At 34.9% G+C, this 16,988-nt stretch overlaps 1 protein-coding gene across 1 annotated transcript; it reads left to right on the forward strand.

Moving 5' to 3' along the window:
* Positions 1-11,563, forward strand: LOC137390506 (DBH-like monooxygenase protein 2 homolog). Its single transcript, XM_068076835.1, has 10 exons — positions 1-29; positions 791-980; positions 4,003-4,096; positions 5,314-5,451; positions 6,558-6,740; positions 8,194-8,386; positions 8,867-9,072; positions 10,652-10,748; positions 11,124-11,229; positions 11,399-11,563. The coding sequence occupies exons 1-10, from the start codon at positions 1-3 to the stop codon at positions 11,561-11,563; spliced, it is 1,401 nt and encodes a 466-aa protein (XP_067932936.1).
* Positions 11,564-16,988: the final 5,425 nt, after the last annotated feature.

The raw sequence follows: 16,988 nt of genomic DNA on the forward strand, positions 1-16,988 counted from the left end.
ATGTTTGAGGTCTGCTGGAAAACTCTGAGGTAAGTATCAATTGTGGTGAGGCAGCTACCCTATGGGGTAAATACTAGTGACAGCTTTGATTCTTGTTAAAGTCTAGATGATTCTGATAGTGAGTTGATAGTAATGGCACCTAGTTACAACTGCTCATACAATCAATCCTTTTAAATGTCAATATCAGACCATCAGGTGATGATTAACATTTAGATAAGTTGTTAGTGCCAATGTACTAGTTTTAATAATGGAGATTTATAAATTAACTACAGAAAAGGTATATGATCTATATGATTTTAAATTGACTACAAGAAAAGTATATGATCTATATTATGGTAATATATATATAAAAATTGTTTCCTCACCCCGGATACCCCGTATGGGTGGTAAATTCTGCTCTAACTCGGGTCTCCTACCAGAGACCTGGGAGTTTGAGCACTCGCCTCAAGATCTTAGCTGTTCCCATTAGAGCACTTTTCTGCAACTCACCTGAGTTGATCTATATATATATATATATATATATATATATATATATATATATATATATATATATATATATATATATATATATATATATATATATATATGTTTATATAGTATAATAGCTTATATTTGGCTGTTGTAAACTACCCAATATGTATGTATAAATCTCAGTCTGTCATTTTGTGTGTCCAGCTATAGCTGGACAGACTTAAAAAAGATTTTAAAATTTAGAAAAGATGTATCCGCTTTGTGCTGGATTTGATCTCAAAAACAAATTATGCAATTGCAATATTTTACCATGTTGCAGGACAGCGCTGTTTGTGTCGTACTTGACTGCCTGTCATGGCTACAACATTTACGAGGACCGCATACCTAATGGGGCGAGCGTACCGCACCCATGCAAACCTAACTACATATGGGGAGGAGTCGGGCATGAAAATGTTCTAGGGGGAGGAGCCAGAAACCCATTTGGAATTGCCTTTCAAGATGCTGGAAATGTAAGTACACAGATTATCAATGCTGGTAGCTAAAAACTGGAACTACTGCATACATTTGATATAAGTGCAAAAGATCACAACTCCTTCTATAAATTTTATCTTCAATATTTGTGTTCTCAACTCATCCTATAGACAATAGCTTTGACTGAATTTAACATTTTGCTCTTATGAAATTTTACACATTTTGTCACATTTTGAAGGTACAAGCGAACATCTGCTAAAAATTGAATTCATTTCGCTTTCATTTAACTCATGATTTATTATTTGAATTTGTGTTAGAGAAATCCAAGAGAGAATTCGCAATCAAGTTGTAGTGTTAATATTTATTTCATATTCGATTTATCAGTTACATCAGTAACTCAAAAAAGACAGCACTTTTTGAGGTTAATTATGAGACAGTGTAACTACCAATACAAATCTCTGCTCATCCACCCGAACATCTGCCGTTGTTCAACTCTTGTCAATTTTTCAAAATTTGGTTCCAATTGATTCCTAAGTTTCAACTTTAACGCAAATTGTTCAAGCAAGTTTATTAATAATAAAACAAAAGTTAGGACAAGCAGAAAAGCTATGCTTTGTTACAGCAGCAAAGCAAGGAAAGTCCTTCTGCACCAACGATATCTTCTGTTCTTTGATATTGATTTACAATGGTTTAAGGCGTATCCTCGTTTAGGCCTTACCGGTTCCCAACTTATACTGAACTGTATTGATTTTTATCCTTGATAGTATTTGCTGACACTCCAAGCCAATAGCAACACATCCATAACACAAACATTCATTATCACAGTGCTATTGATTGCTGGACATATAAGCCTCTTTACATTAAAAACACTCTATAGCAACGCTAGGTTGAACTAACCTGGTCGGAATAGGCCAAACGATTCATTCCACTAGAAAGTCTAACACAGTCGAGCCTTGATGCACATTTGTCACAACGAATTTGATGACAAATGTTTGTCTCGACATGAATTTCCAACAAATGGTGTTTCAACATTCAAAACATTACATTCTTTTTAGAGTGAAACTAGAAGTTCAAATAAAAATGGCAAAAATAAAACTTAAAGTTAAAAGAAGATATAAATTGAATTTATTTAAGCTACATGTACATGTATGTCTAATGTAAGTTAGAGTAAGTAAAGGTAAGTATTCTATCACTTACTCTACCACCAAAACTACCACGAGATTTTCACTTCCAAATCTCCAAGGTAAAAGATACAATAGAAACCTCTTTTTTCTGATAATTACCCTTGTAAGCGATGGCCTAGTCTACAACCCCTGACCTGCAGACAACAGCTTAGGGTTCAATTACCACAAAGGTGCAACTGTTGGTGACAGGAGTGACATTAACCCTAAATTGTTCTCTGTAACTGGGCGAGTCTCCCCGGTCATTGACGCTTCTTCCTACTGAACTTGACATGTCCAGCCAAGATCACAGAGGCTGTTTGTACAACAATGCTCTTAAAAAACATGCACAACCTCTGCTTGCTGTAAGCTAAGCAGGCATCCTAATCGATCCTAGAAGGATTGTTCTCACTCGCTATTGTACTTTAGTTTCTACTTCTACTTTAGACTCTGGCATAGTTTTGGATAATCTTTGTTTTAATTTTGTATATGACTATTATGCTGACAGTCCCAAATGCTGTGGGAGATCATCACATGTAACAAGTCTGCGCACAATCATTCTAGGATGTTGAAAGGTGGTTGAGAGGTGCAGAAGGTAGCGCTTGTGTGAGGATCTGAATATCCAGGGTTGCTTCATGTGTGGTGCAATCTTTTCTTGGTCTACTTGTGGCTTTAGATAGATGAACACCTCTTATCATAGTAAAGACTAGTTTAGTCTGACAGTCTAGTCAGCTTAGTGAAAGAGCGTAAGGTGTGCCAATCAAAGAGAGAGATTAAGTATGTACACAACTATTCAGTAGTGCTGCAAGGTGGTCAATTAGCCCAGGTGTTATTGGTCGGCTGGTAAGCCAAATGTTGAAAGTTCAAATCCTGCATAAAGTAATATTTTATGTTGAACTCTAACCCCTGACCTTTGACCAAAATTTTGCTGGGAATTTGGTATGTGTCTTAAATTTATTGTATGTTGGGACACTCGTATGTCAAAGTATGACTATATAACCTTTGTGTGTCTGTTTGTTTATCAATTTTGATAGGGTTTGTTACGTAAAGCCTTCTAACTGCATATACCCTGACACAAGGTTTTGGATAAATACATTTCTTTTCTCATGTATATAATCGCTAAAGTTGGGAGGCCCAACAAATTGGAGGTATAACATTATCCATTTTGTCATTCTTTTCACATCTATATACAGTAGCCGAATGCTCGGTGTTGCACGGGGATTACAAAAATAGCTTATAAACAGTGAGAGGTAATGTAGTAGCTATTGGTTAATTTGAGTAAGCTAGTACACCTATTGTTAAACTTACTAATAAAAGTTGTGAGAGCAAGCTTTAGTGATGTTGCGCGTAACACAGAGTCGCTAGGTGTATTTTAACACAGATAATGACTATTTGCCCAATGTATCCATTGTACCCTGTGTAGCTTAATGGGTTAGCTTGCCTTGTGAAAGAGAGGTTTAGAGATCAAATCTTATGCGATACAGATTTGTCATTACAGGATTTTAATTGCTATAACTAAACATATCTACATATATCTACATACATGTAGATAAAATTGTATATTTATATAACCATGGTCTAATATAAAAAAGTATTTGAGTAAATATATTGTTTTCACATATTCAAACTTTAAAAATGATTGGCAAAATTGCTATTTTAAACAAATAATACAATGATATTAATTTTAATTAATATTTTGACTAAATGTCTTTTCAAATTCAGAACAAAAAATAATAGGTTTTCATGTACAAGTCAGAACAATAATGTTTGCATATGTTTAGATGCGAATAATAATAAAATGCATATCCTCTTCTTCAAATGTGTCAATGAATTCTAATAAGTCATAACTTCATTATAAATAAAAATGTGTGAAACGGAAACATGGATGATCATTATTTAGACATGGACTGAGGCCTTATGTAGGGCAGACTCCGATGGTGATGGACAGTCAAATGGTGTAGAGCTCGGGGACCCGAATTGTGTCTGGACATCAGGTAGAAATCTAATCTTGGATAAGTGACAATGTGATGAAAGTCCTGCCTTATAAAGCAAAGACGTGGAATCCTATAAAATATGATAAACTAGTAAATTGGAGTTGTCTACTTCTAAACAGACCAAATAAAAAGTTATCGGAAACATAAATTTGGTTATCCATTTCAATGGATATCTGTTTTCAGGACCATGAAATAAATCTAGTCATTTATTTTCATGCTACTCGGTAAGCTGTCAGTATGATAGTTTAAAAGGCTGAGGAGAATATAAAAGTCTAACATAGTCTGTTGAGTAAATGTCTGAGCATTCAAGTCTCAATTCTACTAGGGTTCTATATCTATGGCTGCACAGATTTATCAATTCTACTAGGGTTCTATATCTATGGCTGCACAGATTCATCAATTCTACTAGGGTTCTATATCTATGGCTGCACAGATTCATCAATTCTACTAGGGTTCTATATCTATAGCTACACAGATTCATCAATTCTACTAGTGTTCTATATCAATGGCTGCACAGATTCATCAATTCTACTAAGGTTCTATATCTATGGCTGCACAGATTCATCAATTCTACTAGGGTTCTATATCTATGGCTGCACAGATTTATCAATTTCACTAGGGTTCTATATCTATGGCTGCACAGGTTCAGAGTAGAACTGAGGCATATAATGTACACCTAGTGGCAAACCTAAAACAATCGCATGCATTTCACTCCTTATAGCATGTTGACTTGATGTGCAATTCCTTCTATTGCACAGGATAGCTTGAGAACTATAGATAAACAGCTTGATGGAGGAGAGAGTTATGCAAATTAATAGATAAAACCCGTTGTGATTTTAGTTTTTACTCGAAGACTATCGCAGTAACACATATTCGAGTCCATCATTTACTAAGGCCATTATTGTTGGAAGAACTTATATAATAGTACTAACTACAGCCTAGTTTATAACTAGTTTATCTCTATTGTCCTATTAAGAATACCATGAGAAAGTATTATCAATACCTTATATAATCAACAACTGTGTTATTTAGCTGAAGATGTGAGCAGCACAGGTAAACGTAGGTTATATTAGCAAGTCTATGGAGTAGTTAAATAATATGATGAATCAGCATTTTTGGTTTCATCTCCCTTTTTGCTTGTCTCTTTTCAGCTTATTTATCCGTTTACTCTGTTGACATGCATGTTCAGGTGCTTTTCTGTTGACACGCTTGTGCAGGTGCTGCTGAGCTAACCACTGGGTTGTCTCATCCTGGAGTATGTGAGCCAACAGACTCTGATCTTTGCCTACAACTGAACAGCTGGGAAATAGACTGTACTATTGGTGACTTCACCTGCGATGGGATCGGACATCCTGGTGAGTTTACATCATGCTTTTCAGCCCTTCAACTTTGTCGTAAGAAGCTGGTGTAGTGCTAGAGAGGTCTTCGGAAAATGAAAATGTTGAAAATTGTATTCACAATTAGCAACAGCGAATTACAAAAAAAAACAATTTATACGATCAAATAATTACGACTTTATTTAGCCCAAGTTTCACCTCGGAGTTTGAGCATCGCCATGTTTAAACCTTTATTCACGTGTCTCGAGGGTGATAGTAGTAATAATAATAATAGGAACAACTTTTTTATTGTTTATTATTTCAGTTCTTTTCGCATATAATCTAGTTTTTATATTTATCTCTATATGAATTTTTATAAAACGTCTCAGAGCTGACCAACTTTGCATGTTGAAATTTGACTATATTAGATACTGTAAAACCTCTATTTAAGCGCTATATTTAATAGAACCCTTAAGTGTAAGAAGGGAAAAATAGATTGTCAAATAGCATGTTTATCTTTAGGCTTTCGGGAGTTCACCAAAATGATTTGCAACCAATTAAGAGTGTAATAATCTTCAAAGCACTTTATTGTGGGAGTATTTTATTGCCATTCGATTTTCACCAGTGAATTATTGATTACTTACCAGTAATCATCCACTATTGGTATATTTTGCTAATCGTAAATATCTTTAATATTTTTTTCAATAAATTTTATTTTAAAATTTTGACGAGGTTGTCAAAAAAGAGACCATCACCCTCTAATTAGACGTCACTTCTAATAAACGCTACTACAAAAGGTTTGAAACATAGAATGCCACGGCGGTGAAATAGAAGTCTTATAATATACATGTGTCTATGTCTATGTGTGTATGTGTGTGTGTGTGCGTGTGTGTATGCGTGTGTGTGTGCGTGTGTGTGCATGCATTTACCCAGACAAACTCGACCAATGGCAGGTAGTTGTGTGAATGCCTACACTGAGATCTTAATTTGCCTTTTGTGATTAAAGAGCTCAATTGTAAATTGCAAACTTGAAGTGTTTAAGTATTAGAAAGGAAATACCTGGCAAACTCTATCCAACTACTTGAGTATATAAACATGGACTGACCACACACAATATCTAGATAAGATTATCAATCCTTTTGCAGATACCAAAAATTGGACGATAACATTTGACAACACTGCAGTGCCAGCTCAAGAGACAACTTACATGTGTCAGGTATTTGATATTCCCGATGACCAGGTCTACCACCTCTTTGCCAGCCAACCGGTTATAAACAATCCCTATATCATGCACCATACAATTGTTTACGGCTGCACAGAGACACCGCGTAAGTCAGCTCATTTCATATTTAAACACAAAAATAAAAGTGATTTTATCTATTATAATGAGATAAACTCTACCCAGAGTAATAGTACATTAAAACTAAAAGTACCAACTTGGAATTTTGTATCCTACCTCCCAGCGATACATCAAATTGTATTGGTGTTCCTCAAATTCAGTTTTCATGTAATCATTTTTGAAGATAATTTTGTTGATGTGTTAATTAATTAGTATCATAGAGAGTTGCGTTAGAATCCATTCAACTCTCTCGTCCATCTGGCTGTCCAGAGCCACGCTGTCAATATAACGCTGTCAAGAGTAGTAAAAACAAATTTGCACCATACAGGAATCGAACTCTTGTGGTGGACGCCGGGCCATGACGTTACATTTCTTATTTTATTGTATGTGTTGTCCTTTTTATTTTATCGTTGTTTTACTTGTTTTGCTGTCACCTGTCGTAACTCATGTTGTTGTCTTATTTCATTGTAGGCCTATGTCCTTTTTATTATATCGTTGTTTTGCTCGTTATGCTATCCCTTATCATCACTTGTTGTCATACCAACACACTAGCAATCCTGTCTATTCAATTCACCTTGTTAGCCGGTATTCTTATACCGTTTGCCGTTAGCCAAAACGGGTGATGCTATTATATATAAAGGAGCGTGCTCATTTAGTTGAGCAGAGCAAATGGTCGTACACTCCTCGGATAGTGGATTTCCTTCTCTAATAAAAAGTTGAACGAAACCACGCACAATTTATTTCTGTATGAAATAGTCTAGATCGTGCCAAGTAAAGGCTGGCAAACTCCTTTACACTCTGACATTTGGATTCTAAGACGAGCATGCTATTACTACGCCACTCGACCACTTTTCCGCTTCTAAGAATAATTGTGCACATACCTGTTACATATGACCAGACCAAAACATCTGAATTGTCTTTCATGTATTACCTAACACTTAAATGGTGAATAACAGTGTAAATAATATGTATTAGATTCAGGTAACGTTTCAAGGAAAAACTAGCTTTGATGAACAGCTGCTGTCGAGAATGTTTCCTTTTTTAATTTAGCCTTAGGTCTGCTATAGTCCATGGTTATGTTTCCTTTGTTAGTTTGGCCTCATAGTCCATTTTTTTATAAAGAAGACTACTCGCAACTTAAAGATTTTTATATAATTTGTATTTTTTCTAAATTCGTTCTCAGTAAATTTTCACCTGAAATCTATAGAAGCAAAAGCTAAACAGAAAATAAACATATCAATAACAGCAAAAGTTTTAAATAAGTATCTGCCATCAGGTGTTAACAAAAGGCCAGTTTTAATTCTGGTTAACATAATGAATGACATCACATTGTAACGGCAAAATGAAACTTACTGGCCAATCATGTAGAAGTTTTTATGAATGACACCCTTCTTGACAGTTGCGGCCTGTTTCAATAATTCTAATCACTACTTTATTGACAGCGAGCACATACAACTCACCATCCTCGTGTGGCATGTACCTGGAGGAATGTTCTGTCATGCTAGCAGGCTGGACTGTTGGGTCACCTGGCGAATGCCAAAGGTCAGATGATGGGTTTTTAGTAGGAAAAGGTCATTTTACTCAAGTTATGATGGAGCATCACTGGAATAACCCTACATCCGTTTCAAACTATTTGTAAGTTATCAAAAAGACAAGTAGCTGGTAAAGAATCATCAACTAGCTAGTAAGAAAACATGAGTTATGCTTGTATTTCATGTTATTTGTGTGATGATGATAAGAATGTAATAACACTTTGAGCTCTACTGAATGTGAACATGGTTCTTAACATTTCAGCAGTTTTTCCTGTCCATCACACTCCATTATGCACATGAGTGTTTCCACTATTTGTAGAAATTGATGTGATATAGATGCATATGAGTCTACAAGTGGTTGTTAACAGTTACGTATTTGCTTGAAGGTTTTGCAATAACTGCTGGCACTTTAATGGTAAAGAATTAGAAAGGAATTTACGTTTGAACTGCCAAGCTATTCTGTTACGATTACGTAGACGTTTGTTTTTTTACATACCAAAAATTGTAGTCTCTATGCAAATTCAATTTTTACATTCCAACTTTCTCATCTCTTACTATATGGTTAACTATGTTGTTACTACAGCGATGCTTCGGGCATCACTTTGTTCCTGACACCAAACTTAAGAACAAACAACTTGGCTTCACTCTTAACTGGGCAAGAAGACCTGACTATACCTGCTGGGGAGAGTGCCTTCACCGTTACTGGAACATGTCCGAAAGACTGTCTTGACATGAAATTGGAGAACACGATCTACATCACATCCGCCCATCTGCATATGCACTACCTTGGTCAGTATCTAAACTTTTTTCAGTTCCAGATAAACAAGCTCTACCATTGACTTTTTAACAAAATGGCCAAACCTTTAATGCAACTCAATTGTTAGTTTGTGTTTCCAATAGACTATTTTATTTGGCTATAAATGCAATATGTTTCAAGTTCACAAGTTATTCATAATGTCATACACTTGACTTGGTTAAAAATTCATTTTTAACAACTCACAGTTTTTGACCAATATAAGTAAGTCTAGAATGAGAAATTAAATGATTCAGCATGAACCAAGTTTTTGATCAATATAAGTAAGTCTAGAATGAGAAATTAAATGATTCAGCATGAACCAAGTTTTTGACCAATATAAGTAAGTCTAGAATGAGAAATTAAATGATTCAGCATGAACCAAGTTTTTGACCAATATAAGTAAGTCTAGAATGAGAAATTAAATGATTCAGCATGAACTTAATTATGTTATTTTTCCAACAAACCTAAAGCAGTACTTGGTATAAAATTTACTCTCAATATTAATATGAAACTTTAAAAATGTCTATCGGTTTGTTGGTCGAGGATATTTGTAGGTAACATGGAGATGTGGACAAACCTAATAAAACTAGACCTAAATGCTTGATCTTTGGTCTTTACAAACATTAACAATTAAGAGAGAAAGTTTGAGGAGCAGGGCATGTGCTTTGATTTTCAGAGTGATTTAAAAAAGCCCCTTATTCACTTGGGTCATTAGCACCATGAGGAAGTGATGCAACAGCATATATATGAGTCAAAGGACAGACTGCATAAGTGTCAGTTTTTAGTTTTGCCGACATGCACACGGGCCCATAAGTAGTTATATTGGTAAGAAGTGTATTGGTGGGATCTTGTGTAATCATATTGGTAGGTAATTGTATTCTTGTGTAGTTATGTTGGTAGGTAATTGTAATCTTGTGTAGTTATGTTGGTGGGCAATTGTATTCTTGTGTAGTTATGTTGGTGGGTAATTGTATTCTTGTGTAGTTATGTTGGTAGGTTATTCTGTTTTTGTGCAATTATGCTGGTAGGTTATTCTGTTTTTGTGCAGTTATGTTGGTAGATTATTTTGTTTTTTTGTTTAGTTATGTTAGTAGGTTATTCTGTTTTTGTGTAGTTATGTTGGTAGATTATTTTGTTTTTTTGTGTAATTATGTTGGTAGGTTATTCTGTTTTTGTGTAGTTATGCTGTTAGGTTACTCTGTTTTTGTGCAGTTATGTTGGTAGGTTATTCTGTTTTTGTGCAGTTATGTTGGTAGGTTATTCTGTTTTTGTGCAGTTATGTTGGTAGGTTATTCTGTTTTTGTGCAGTTATGTTGGTAGGTTATTCTGTTTTGTGTAGTTATGTTGGTAGCTAATTTTGTTCCTGTGCTTTAATAGATCCCTTGTTTTATGTGGTTACTGTTGTCAGTCAGTTGAGTAAAGTTATATGCTATAAAGTTATATACTGATGAAACATTGGCCAGTATTTCCCTTTTTATCAGTCTTGAGAGAATACCACAATTAATAACTCAACATATTTCAATAATTCAACATATTTCAATAACACAAACAAGAATCATTTGAATTATGCAGGTTCATCCGGAAGGATTGAGCAATGGCGAGATGGAGTTCTTATCAACACCTGGTTTGATGAGTCGTCGTACAGCTATGACTACCCCGTCACAAATGTGTAAGGATATAAGGCTATATAAGTAGAGTGCTTAGCTTATTGTTTAAATGCTCACTGACTGATTCACTTATGTTGAATTCATAGAATGTCTATCAGGGATCTTAGTCTAGGATTCCATTTTTTTCTAAAGCATTGATTAATAATTAATATAATATATTATAATTATTATTATACATTAAAGTTAGTTAACTAGTTGTGATTGTACCTGAGTGTATCTGACTGAATGTTTGCAAGACAGTCTCTTGTCAAAGTTGTAAACTGTATCTAATATGTAATCAATACAGTTGTTCCACAGGCTTCTATCTCTACTCATGAATATCAGTATACAGAAAGCTAATTGAATACACTTATAGTGATATGTTTTATTTCTCATAGATTTGACCCTCCGATCCCGCTGCTGAAAGGAGATGAGGTAAAGACTATTTGCACATACAAATCCACATCAAAGGATGCTATTACTTACTATGGAGAAGGAACTTCGGTGAGAGAGTCTTCAGTAGTTGTTTCTGATGTGAATCCTTATGTCTGCGAGTACCTGCTCTAATAGAAACATAACAGACTTCATACTCATTAATAAAATGTATGTAGTACTCGTATCTACTGCAAATCATTATATTCTTGTATACAATATAATTACTATTGTGTTATAGGATGAGATGTGTTATGCGTTCATGAATTACTACCCTTCTGAAAATGGGCCATCTGAATGCGTAGCCTGGGATGAATATACTACCTGTGACGATGAAGGAAGTGCAAACCAATTTTCAGCCTCCATTTTTTTGCTGGTTGGCCTTCTTGGCCTTTGTTTGATGTGATCGCTGTTTCAGTGACCTCTTAATGTGGAGTAACTATTAATAATTATACTTCATCTTTACATTATCATAGTTGTGTTCTCTTGCAGCTGCCAATAAATAAAAAAATATTTAGTTTTCTTCTCCAATCTATCATAAATATTACTCAACACTTTTCTGTTACCCCAATTATTTGAAATCAAATAAAAAAGGTTTGGCATGTAATGAAAAGCATTTTATCAGCGTGTTTGCTTCAAAAGAACTTTCTGAATAGTATTCAGTGCAAAACTTTAGAAAATACAAAGTATGAGTTATCTGCTCATGCGAAAAGTTTAACATTTGCAGTTCATTGTAAAACTAGTACACTTTCAGTGCTATTTAATCAGTCATAATGTAACATACATGTAAGTATAATTCAACACGATTGTGGAGATATTATAGATTGTTAGAATTACGCGTAAATAGACAAAATTTAACTTTTAAAGTTAGTTGGTAGAAAATACTAAACTGCAAACAATTATAGTTGATATGAAAAACTTGTTGTGTAGTACAGAAGTTACTGAAAGTCACCCAGAAGCTATGAGCTGAGGTTGTCAGACAGTCAGCTAGATGGCTTAGCTATGAGAAGAAGCAAAATGTTGACTGCCAAGTGCAGCATCTGTTGAATCAAGGAATCAATCATCTATCCAAGACAGGGGAGCTCACTGGTTATCCTCGTTTGAAAGACAAATAAAAGTTGGCACTCGTGTAGACTACGGATGTCTAAATTGAGGATAATTTAGAAGCACACTCAAAAAGCAAGTTTTTTAACACTATTGTTTTTCTGGCCAGCTATTTGCAAGTGCTCCTGAGTCTGGATGTTAAAGACAAGTCTGCCTTAATCACCAATAGTGATCTATAGCATCAGAAGTTGCTTCCCTTTGAGTTTGAGTTAACATCTGCTTCTGCAACTTTTTAATGACTAATGGATAAAGTTTTTAAGGTTCTTTACTAAAAAAACTTTGCTGTTATATCCTGATGGTATAATTGTAATAAGAACAAATTTTGATGTACATCTAGCAAATCTGCAGATGATATTCGAAAGGTTGAAGAAAGTTAGATTAAAACAAAGCATCAATGTACATACCACTTCAAACTGAATTTACCTACCTTGGCCATGTGGTCAATAAACTCAACATCTCAACGAACCTTAAAAAGATTGAAGCTGTTTAGAAGTGGCGTACGCCAAGAAAAGTGACTGACCTGACGTCTGTTCTCGGGTTTGTAGGATATTATTGACAGTACATCAAAAGGTTTGCTACCATTGCTGGTCCTTTGCACAGCATGGCTGCCAAGAAGGTGGAATGGAACTAAACACCCAAGCTGAGAATAGTTTCAAAAAGTTAAAGCGGCCATTTGTGACTGCTTCAATTATGAATACCCAAACTCTAATCTCCTTGATAGTGATAGGGGTGGTGGCGCTGTTCTTTTCTCGCAGGAATGTGAGACCGAAGCAGTTGTGGCATGCTATAGTATAATGACAATAACAGAATGAATGGAGTTACTGGGTCACAAGGTGTGTGCTCAGACCTGCCAACCCAAGAATGGGGCAATGCGTGAGATTTGGTTTTCGGGCAATTGATGTATCAATGATAGTATATATAAAATTGTGGAAATTGGGGCAAAAATCTCACGCATTTCTCACGCATTTTCATTTTTTCTTTGGGGTGATTGCGTGAGTCTCACGCCCAATGCGTGAGAGTTGGCAGGTATGTCAGTGTGCTCTTGTGTGTAGTTTGTGCTGTACACTATTTCAGACTGCACTGTATGAGAACACTTGCTTCTTTGGCGAACATGCTAATCTCAGCGCGCATTGACGAACAAATTCAACCAAAATTTCTACGCTAACCGTATCTACTATTATATTAGGTTACATTGATAATGCCACCAGCCTCGAAGGTTTGGGAGTTCTCCAAAGATGGGAGGATGTATAAAGACTCTAAAGGGACTGGACTCTAATTGGGCTGCGTATAATTATGCGATTACATTACCTGATCACAATATGTGATAGTAAGATTTCTGTAAACTGTTTCAGTATATTTAACAAAAAGAGCCCCTTGCCATTATCTATCTGTTCTCTATTATACATAACGTTTGTATCAATAACTATATTTTGTAATAGAATAAACAATAGAAACATCTATCATGAAACTTATATTTCCATCTTTCTTTTCTTTTTTGACTTGCTAAAACAAAGTGTCTCCTTGCCGTAACAATATACTGCTGACTAAAGAATGTTTTTGCACAGGCTACTTTTTGTACGACGATAAAAGTTGTTCGAGACAGTTATGGTTTAAAGTTTAAACCATTAAAGTTTAAACACACACTGAAAACAATGTACCAAACGACAATACCGACAATACCGACAATACCGAACTTTCTTAGTTGGCAAAGGATACCGAAGATGGTAAATACCGAGGATACCGATACCGGAAAAACCGATAAAAAAGTGCAAGGATATCCGACCCGGCATCAAATTAGATACCGGCCCAACACTAATATGCGCAGTAGCATGGCTATTCGAGGCGCAGAGCCCGAGTTAACAGATGAGATTAATTGTGAATGAAGAAAAACATGGTTGCAGTAGTAAATTGGAGCAAATCTATCCCAGAGAGTCCAGCAAGTACTGCTTTAAAGCAGCCCTAAAACCATCATAACTACCAATTTTCCTTAGTCAAATTGGCAAGGAATTCCATGCCGATGACACACGATAGGCAACTCGTCTATGACCACCAGTAAAAGAGGAGGGTGAAAGAGGTAATGAAAATAAAGAATGACGAGTGTTATAATGTGTTGACAAGTTAGTTTGATATTTAAATTGTGTGAAGGATAAAAGACATATTCTTAGTTGATATAGTTGTTGTATAGGCAAAACACGAGATCATTTAAACAAAGGAGCTGACGGAAAATAAGAGTTTTTATGATATATTACTCTCAGCAATCGCTTCTGGACGATTATGATTATTACAACAATGTAATAATTGGCAGGTTACTATTATAAGATAAATACTTATATTCTTAGACTACTCTTCTTGTAATTATACATAAGCTACAAATGAAATTGACCAAAGACCATTAACAAACAATGAAATTTTCAAAATGTAAGGAAATCAAACGACGTAAATTATGAAGCAAATCTGTATGTCATTTTGTTATTAATTTTTTCAGTTGCAGCTGCCATATGAAATAATTACTTAGAGAGATCAACTGAGCCATATCATACTACTAGATGGATGCCCGGCATTGCATGGGTAATAAAAGATAGTTTATAAACAGTGGCAGACAATGTAGTTGTTATTGGTCAAGCTAACTAAGTAACCAATGGCAAAATTAGCAAATTAGCTAATTTGAGTAAATTAAGCTTGCTTATATTGCTAAACTTACTATATACTATGATAGTAGCAATAAAGCTAGCTCGAGTGACGCTATATGCCACACAAAGTCGTTATGCGTATTTACCTAATGTAATAAGTATGTGTACAATTACCATATTTCATTGTATTGCAAGTAGACCGTGTGGCTTAGTTGGTTAACCCAACTGTATCCACCACAGGAAGTGCTGAGTTCAAATCTAGCACGAAGCAGATTTTTTGTTGCTAAAACTTCAACGCTATAACTAGACTCACGAATGAAAGACCAAAAGACAAACACTGAAAATTATATCATAATATTACCAGTACATGGGTAATACTTGAGATGCCTTTAGTGATAACTTCACAGGAACCATGTGGTCGAGGTAAATATGTATTTTGATTTGAAGCCAGTCAACTATATCTATTAACAGAGTCCATAAAATGTTCATTAAAAATTTGATTTGGTCAGGAAACTTAAATTCTAAATTATTTTACTTATATTAAATATAGATCTAACTTCAAATACAACGCAATTGACTCAAATTTCTACAAAAGACATTTGTTTCAGGTACTCTTTCTTCAATTCGTTTGGGCCACATTAGCCAGGTGTTACATTCACAAAACTCCTTCATTTATGCGTTTCAACACATTTTAACTTGAGCCATACATTTGATATTAGTATATGAGAAATGTAAATTATACTGTACCTGCACCTCCACCAGAAATGTATGAGTTTTTAGATAAAGCATGCATATGAATATACGATTGGCAATCAGGAGTTTTAATTTTGCTTTGTCATTATATTCTATTTTTGCTAAAAAAAAGTTCAGTTTGTGCCCTTTTTCTTACGTTGTATGAGCTACATATAATTGTATGCAGTTGTTCAGACATCTGTAACGGTGTTATAATGAATATCAATAATGACTAGTAAAATACCCATGTTTATTTTTACAAGAACAACAATTTATGTATGCAAACTATAAAAATTGTAAAATAACAGCATTAGTGACCAAACATTAAAAACAACGAATAAAAATTAAATCTTTACATGAAAAGTTATTTGCGAATCTGCAAAGAACTTCGTCAGGTGATCCAAAGAAGGCAAGTAAGAAGAAACCTTTTAAAGCCTTTTGAGTAGCTGAGCACCTGCAGTCTTACTTGCTTTTAACTACGATGTCACCTCTCACTCAATCTTTTTACTTGTTCGTAAACTCACTTTTTACAAACAGAATATAATGAATATGTAAATGCATACTAATCTGGCTGACAGTATCAATAAAGAATTGTCATGGTTTGACATACTACCTGCTGACTCATATCAGGCACCGTGTTATGAAGGTTTGATATACTACCTGCTGACTCATATCACGCAGCGTGCTATGAAGATTTGATATACTACCTGCTGACTCACATCAGGCAGCGTGCTATGAAGGTTTGATATACTACCTGCTGACTCATATCAGGCAGCGTGCTATGAAGGTTTGATATACTACTTGTTGACTCATGTCAGGCTGCTGTTATATAGGACGGATTAACAGTTCACATTCATTTCCGTATCACCTTTTTATCTTTCTGCAAGTGCAATATCAGCCACTCAATGGAATGTTCCAGTTTTATTTTTAACTATATTAATTGAAATAATAATATGTTATTTATTATTCTTTTTTTACTTTCTAGCAAATACTATCTTTACCTTACTTTGCTTGTGTTGATATATCTAACACTCTGCTTGTGTTGATATATCTAACACTCTGCTTGAGTTGATATATCTAACACTCTGCTTGTGTTGGTATATCTAACACTCTGTTTGTGTTGATATATCTCACACTCTGCTTGTGTTGATATATCTCACACTCTGCTTGTGTTGATATATCTAACACTCTGCTTGTGTTGGTATATCTAACACTCTGTTTGTGTTGATATATCTCACACTCTGCTTGTGTTGATATATCTCACACTCTGCTTGTGTTGATATGTCTCACACTCTGCTTGTGTTGATATAGCTCAAACTCTGCTTGTGTTGATATATCTAACACTCCGCTTGTGTTGATATATCT

The sequence above is a fragment of the Watersipora subatra genome, chromosome 3, assembly GCF_963576615.1.
Source record: "Watersipora subatra chromosome 3, tzWatSuba1.1, whole genome shotgun sequence".
NCBI classification, from domain to species: domain Eukaryota; kingdom Metazoa; phylum Bryozoa; class Gymnolaemata; order Cheilostomatida; family Watersiporidae; genus Watersipora; species Watersipora subatra.

Bases quoted from the DNA above. Each gene is read 5' to 3' on its own strand.
- LOC137390506 (XM_068076835.1), top strand. From the start codon at position 1: ATGTTTGAGGTCTGCTGGAAAACTCTGAG. The intron at 30-790 runs GTAAGTATCAAT...ACCATGTTGCAG, and splicing joins GTCTGCTGGAAAACTCTGAG to GACAGCGCTGTTTGTGTCGT. The intron at 5,452-6,557 runs GTGAGTTTACAT...ATCCTTTTGCAG, and splicing joins CGATGGGATCGGACATCCTG to ATACCAAAAATTGGACGATA.